The 7544-nt window shown below is 33.5% G+C and overlaps 1 protein-coding gene across 1 annotated transcript; it reads left to right on the forward strand.

Annotated features, from left to right (window-relative positions):
- The first annotated feature begins 1514 nt into the window (after positions 1-1514).
- LOC131604356 (uncharacterized) lies at positions 1515-3920 on the forward strand. Its single transcript, XM_058876801.1, has 7 exons — positions 1515-1609; positions 2607-2622; positions 2728-2785; positions 2888-3002; positions 3075-3143; positions 3355-3406; positions 3627-3920. The coding sequence occupies exons 1-7, from the start codon at positions 1515-1517 to the stop codon at positions 3756-3758; spliced, it is 537 nt and encodes a 178-aa protein (XP_058732784.1). The 3' UTR covers positions 3759-3920.
- Positions 3921-7544: the final 3624 nt, after the last annotated feature.

The following is a 7544-nucleotide window of genomic DNA, read 5'->3' on the forward strand; positions in this document are numbered from 1 at the left end:
AGGATCTTCTCTTTCTTCATCTTTCCATGCTTCAATAAAAAGGAGTATAAGGGATACTCCGACATACACTTGTCAAAATTGAAAATGGCTCATTTGAACACAACGACATTACGCATCAACCAAATGCACCAAACTGTAGCTAATCTTTTCTGCAATTTCTTTCAGCTATTTTGTGATGTGAAATTTTTTTTATAATGTGAAAGGAAATAGAGTGAACTATGAGAAGAAAAGATTAAGCTAAACAGTTAATAATAGGTTATTTACCTGTACTGAAACATGAATTTAGCCCCCTTGCTAAGTATCGAGTACCAGGGTGTAACCTGCTCCTACGAGCTGTAAGAGCAACAACACCTTCTAGCTGACCTGAACTCATGATTAAAGTGTATATTAAGCCCCTAAGTGAGGGTAAATTGATTTAATTCTTTATATGTACAAGGCGTTGTAATTAGATTCAATTACTTTTATTTTCTTGAGTTATTACTTTATCTACTTGAAGTCGTGTCCATGTCTATGTTTGTGCTTCATAGCTTACTCATGTATTATTAGCCATAAGAATGAATCATAGAATAATTAGGAACATAATCCTATTCTAACCATTAAAGGATGTGATATAGACTAAAGGTTGGAATAAAATAGGCTAGTTAGATTTTAAAAATAATTATGATTCTTGTAAATTCTATTACAATTTATTTGTTCCATTTTATACTATCAATCCAAACTTGTCTAAATGTGATTTTGTTTTTTAGAACAAAGAATATATAAAAAAAAGCAAAATAAAACATATCTTAAGGAAAACGGAACAATTATATATATATATATATATATATATATATATATATATATATATATATATATATATGGAGCAACTCTCTTAAACTTGAGTCCAACTTGTTCTAACAATTTAGAAGTAACTGTAACAACAATGAAAACTCATTGTAACTAACTATCAAACCGTAACAGATTCTTAACATAAGCAAGACTTTGATTCTATGCAAGGCTTTGATTCTCTGCAAGGACATGAGAGTAAATGAGACTTTTATTTAAGATTTTTTTCTTACCAAAAAAATATATTCATATTCTTGGGTTTTCAATGAAGAATAATATTATGAGGCAGAGAAATAGTATATGGATTGTCCATATGAGGAGTTGTAATTGTCATATTGCTTGTGACAAGCTTCTATTCTCAGCTTCTCTACTTGACCTTTCTACGATGACCTTCTTAGTACATCAAGACACCATATCAGGGCCCAAGTAGATTAAAGCTCCTAATATTGATCTTCTATCATCTAGATCCGAGGCTCAATCAACATCACATAATCCGTTGCCATGATTGATCCATATTTGGCTCTTGTGGTCATTGGGTGAGAGTTTGGGGATGAATATGAGGAGGATTTATGACAGGTTGGTTAGAGATGTACTTGCAACAATGGAGCTAAGAGGGACACTTAGGAGAAAGAGTAGATGCATTAGGACCAAGAACAAGAATAAGTGACGATGGATTAGTGAGTTGTAGTATGGGAGCATGGTATGAAGAGTTATTAGAAGCAATAATGTTCAGATTTGTGGCGGGTGTATTTGTGTTAAGGCTAGAATTGGAAGTAGATATAGGGTGAGTATATGTGGGAACAACTGAGTTGCTAATAGGTGATGAGCTCGGTGACATTGTTGACGAGGGAGGTGTTACACCTGAGATAGGTGCAGGAATAGACCAAAAATTGGTGAGGGTTGGTGAATGATATTGGTTGATGATGTGTTAGAAAATAACTCTGAATATGGAAATCTTAGTTCATCGATGATCTTCCCAGTTCCAATGCAAAGCTAGAACACATTAGTGCTTACCTACTTACCTTAAACATCAAATTGTGAAAATTTGAAAAACAGAATGAATCTAATTCACTCTAGATTTTGGCGCTTTTAAATCAATGATTGATATTTTCAGACTCGTGATTTGTTTTGTATTTTGTGTTAATTGCTAACACGGTGCTCGCTTATTTGTGATTCAACCCTTCATATTTAGATATGTCATACACATACCATGTGATGTTGTTTAGTATGTTGAAAATGATAGAATCTGTGTGTTTATTAGTGATGTATGTGATGTTAGGTGTTATGGAAGTTTAGTCATTAGGATACAATGTGCTTGTTGTTTAGCATGTTGAAAGTCTGAGAATTTGTATGCTTACTTATGATGTGTTAGGTGTTCTTTAAGTTGAACATGACAAAATTTATGGTTGGTGCATATGTTATTGCAATCTTCAAGAAACAATTTCCACAACAACATGAAATATATTTGTAACTAAGACTCTTTGGACCAACAACTTAATCAAGTGTATATATCAAAAGAGATTATTATATATGAGTCCGTTTGATGCATAGGATATGATAAGAAACTGAATTAGGATAGAATCTGATAATGATATGAATGACGACTTATCTTATTACGTGTCTGGTGCGCACATGATATTTATAGTGACATGATAAGATATATATTATGTTTAAATTACGAAATCACCTTTAAGAAAAATTATCTTTGAAAACTTGTGAAAATAAGCTGAAAACAACTTATTAACATGTCATAAGATGTTTCCATAACATCTCTCATATAGTTTTACTGGTGGTAATGTCAGTAGATAAGAACTCTCAAACGCGCTTTAAGTGCAATTAAGAATTGTCATATTTGTGTTTCATCATTAGCCATTCATCTTTACATTCTTAAAGTTGCCTTAGGTTTTGGAACTGCGAGGACAGAAACTCGAGGACCGGATATTGATAATTGCCGAACAAGAGGTCTGGATTCATCTTTTATCGTGTTGCAGTGCCTAAAATCTTGTTGATAAAGAACTGTTTTGTAACATTAGAGATACCATAATATGATTTTTAAAATTATAAGAAGCTGATGAGTTTATCATTGGACTTCCAAAATCTTCCGACGGAAATGAAACGACACAGTCAAACATAGTACGTAGTGTTGCTGGAAGGCTGGCTGTTCGAGCTGCTGAGAGGTAATGCATTTTAATGCATTTATTTTTTATCACAACTTTTAATTTTATTTTATATCTCAATTCTAATTCTAGGGGTTGGAGAGTATATCTACACGATGAACATGGAACAACAGCAGATGCCATTGATCGAATGGTCAACATGTAATTGCTTTTAAACTCATACTTTATTTTTTGGGTTGGTAGACGAAGTGACAATAACTGCCATAAACTCTCGCATAATTGTGAGGTTGTGGATTTGAATCTGGGAGAAAGTATACAGTCTAACAATATCGACATTTCTCAGTTGAATTAAGTCTTACGTTTTATTCTTATACTTTTTATTTTGAAATTGACAAGCTTAAAACTCTTTCAGGGGCTTGAGTAAGTCTACTAAACAGAAGAAACTTGATGCATATGCTGCCACGGTACGTAGATATTCTGTTTATGCCAAAAAAATTACGAGCTACGGGTTCGGATTTCAATCTCTAGAAACTATCATAACCACTAACTTGGTGACATTTTCATAGAAAAATTTATACAAGTTTGTGTTTTTGGGATATCTATTTTCGTGTTTTTTCTGCTTTGAAGTGGCAATTATAAGAGAAGGTTGTTATAGATTAATGATCGTAATTTTGTTTTAACTAGATGTTACTTGAGAGATATTTCTCGACATCAGGTAAGAAAGCTGGACTTGTTTTGCCGAAGAATCTTGAATTACAAGAAAAACTTAGAAAGGGTCCTCCGGAAGATGAAGATTTTTTCTTCGACGAAGATTGATTACAGAATAAAAGAGTTCATACCATTCCATCATTCTTGTTCACCAAGTTCAAATGTGCACGAGGAAGTTGCAAGAAAAGTGGAAGATATTCAAATGGCAGATTTGGTATGTTTGGATTCCCAGTATAGGATGTATGCAGTAAACATTGATAGAATACTCAATGCTTATAGTGTGTTTGGATGAAGCATTTTAATGAGGTAATGTAATATTTTGAGGAAATTTAAAATGATTTGCACAAAATGTATTGTTTGGATACAAAAATGAAGAATTGTTAAAATGATGGAAATTTATAGAGTATTTTATCTAAGTTAAATTTAATCATTTTGAAATGACACCAAAAATCAAAGAATTTGAAATTCCTCTCATACTCCATAGAATGTGTTTGTTACTATTATTTTTTTAAAATTCACAAATTGGTCCTCATATTTTCCAAAATTACAAAATTGACCCCAAAAATTTTCAAAAAATTGCAAATTGGTCCTTAATAATTTTTAAAATTTATAATTTGGTTCTTTAAATTTTTAAAAATTGCAAATTGGTCCCTACTTTTCAATTTTTTAATTTGGTCCAAAAATTTTAAATTTTATAAAAAATGACTCCAAAAACTTAACAATGAATTATCTTAATACTCCATCCAAACAAATAATTTTAAAATGAATAGATTTCAATTGAATCATTTGAATTGCTTTGAATTTTAAATTCCTTTAAAATTTTCAATTACCTCATCTAAACACACTCTTAGAGTTTTGTTCATGGCATTGTGAATCAACCATTCAGTAGTTTAGATTCACAATCATATAGTAACTTATATTAAACCAATTATATTGTGCAAATTGAGACATTTAAGTATGCCATAATTCCTCAAGAGACCAACTTGTGCTACTTTTTCTGGACTAGAGGGATACGGATTGTCTGACGTTTAGTCTACCTTTCAAAAAAATTGGTTCGTCGGATGCATCTAACGTTTGAAATCAAACCAGGTGTTAAATTAATTTTTTATTTAAAAAATTAAATAATCGGTCTCCGCCGCTTGTCGATTACTTACCAACATAGCTCTCTTCTCCGTCAATTGCGTTTTCCTCATCTGAATCAATTTTGTAGAGGCTTTTACCATCACTATTCTAATCCAGTGATCCTAAGTAGATGCCAATAGGTTGCGGAAGTTGTGGTGGTAGGTGGCTTGAACATGGTCGATGAAGAGATGATGAAAGGGCACTGCAACTTGCATCCAAGGTTCAAATTCATTTCAACCCCATCTAGTAGTAACAACTGAAGAAGACAAAGAAGCTGTAACAGCGAATGAGTGGGGACGGCGGCAAGTAACAGCTATTTCGGATCTTGAGCTAAACTTTAATGGTGGAAATGCTCAGTTTTTTGAAGTTGAAGATGATGATGTTGCAGTGGAGGTTGTCGATGGCGGCATTAGAAGCGAGAAGGTGGAGGCTGAAACATCATGCTAGCAGTGGAGTGTGACCCACCCAACCTCTTCTCTGTGTTTTACTATGTCCTTTTGGAAGAAAAATGCTAAAGAGAAAACAGGTGGCAAGTTATGCATCTTTAGATAAATCTAATGGACAGATAATTGGGAAAGTCACTCTACCTTTGGCGCTCAAACGTTAGAGGATCCATTTCCGGACTAGAGGAAGAATTGGTATTGGTTTTGATGATTACCGCAACTAACATCTCCACATTCATATTTCCCAACTCGGACAGATGTGCATCACAATAATTTTGTACTCCTTTACATTCATCTCTAACTCATTACACTTGCCTTTGGTGGATGTTTGATACCTGTTACCCATTTGCACATTCAACTCTTGGGTTCCTTCATATGTCCATTCCATTTTTTAAACTAGCCTCTGAGAAACAAAATCATGTGATGCTCCACTGTCTACCAAAATCAGCATACGCACCCCTTCATAGTTTGAGGCTTTCTAGTTGTTTTTTACAACAAAGTTACACAAGCCCAACATTATCAATCCCTCCTCCTCTTCAATCTCATTTTTCTCCATTTCCACTGCCTTTAATTTCCCATCCATTTCCTCATCGTCCCTTTCTTCAACCACCATGACTCAAAGTTATGAGAATTGTTCATTAGACCCTTATATAAAAATACCACATCTTTGAAAATCTAAATATGTTCTTTATGCATTTAGAGATGTATCTTTGGACACACCAAAATCACAACCAAAATGCGTTATTCTTAGACCCATCACATTTTTGAACAAAATATGGATAGGAGAAGCATCTCTGTATGGGTATTTGGTGTATTTAGAAATACATCTCTGAAATGTCTTCTGAATTTTTTTGAAAGCGTGGTAAATATAAAACGGAAATTTTTTCGGAGATGCATCTCCGGAATCTTCACTAAATCATATCATAGCAACACCATTGTTCAATCATTCAATTTTTATGAGACAACTTACATTTGAGATCAACTTATACTAACGTAAAATTAAAGTAAAATCCAGTTATACTAAAGTTAAAGGAGAATAAAATTTCATACATAAATAAAAAAAAGTCAAGATAATTTATACATAACATTTGTTCGAAAATACATATGAAAATACCAAAAGAATAATACATCTCAATATAAACTATTGAGTATGTCTAACCGCCTGCCTTCTCTGCCGTTTGTATTGTACGACATTTGTAACTTGGAAACCATGCGCTGCACTAGGGACAACTGGAGACTACCATCCTCAAAGAGTCATGACTCTATGGATGCACTACCGATCTCTGGAACACACCGATATACCGCTGTCGCGCTCTTTTCCTGCTCATCTCTAACCTTAAGAACCTCCAGGTTAGCAGGCCTAGGTGGTTCTTCAGGATCATTTGTGAAATTCTGGCACTTACACAACAGATGTCAAGACAGTTGTTCTAACAACACACAATGTCAAGACAAATGTTATAACATCTGCTGACTTACAACATAATTATCAAACTGAAATCTAATTGCAGAAAGATAAATAACATAGTAATTATTAACCCAGTTCAGTGCAACAACACCTAATCTGGGGGCTACCAAGCCAGGAAGGAAATCCACTATTAGTATTACTAGTTCAAAGCTTAAATAGTCCTAGTTTACAACTTATCTTCTAATCCCTACCCACTGCAACTTCTACCTAAAAATCAACATCTAGATATGAGAAATCGACATCCCACCTCCAATCACCGCAATGATAGACACAACCACATAATCCGTGACCAGAGGAACCAAATAAAAAGATTACACTTTCAAATAAATAATACATAGTCTTGCTTTACAGCTTCAGCTAAAACAATACTCGATCTTGCTTTAAAACTATGATCAAGAACAATACTCAATTTATTTTTCTTAAAAGCTTCAAGAGTGAGAACACACGTCCACACCAATTTACCAGAAGATACATGAGTGACACAAATAACAGAACACAAGAAGAACTTTAAAGACTCCCAAAATAACAACCCTTATTGCACCAACAATGTTCCTTATATGAATGCTTGCAAAACTAGGTTTCCTAAGTCCTTATTTATAGACTCTTCTAGTATGGGCTTGAACTCTGAAATAAATCTAATCTTCCTCCTTTTTGAAAATACCTGCAAGATCTTCATACAAGGAACAAATCAAATCAAATCAAATCTTAGCTTTCTAAAAGAAATCTCAAATATTCTTTTTCTAAAAACCGAGACCAATCTGCATTTGTCATAAACAATCCTTGATTTCCTGCGCCTGTAATAAGTATCTGAATATTCCATATTCTCATATTTTTCAATCAAATATTTCAAGGATTAAAAACCAG

Source organism: Vicia villosa, linkage group LG5 (assembly GCF_029867415.1).
Source record: "Vicia villosa cultivar HV-30 ecotype Madison, WI linkage group LG5, Vvil1.0, whole genome shotgun sequence".
In the NCBI taxonomy this organism is placed as follows: Eukaryota; Viridiplantae; Streptophyta; class Magnoliopsida; order Fabales; family Fabaceae; genus Vicia; species Vicia villosa.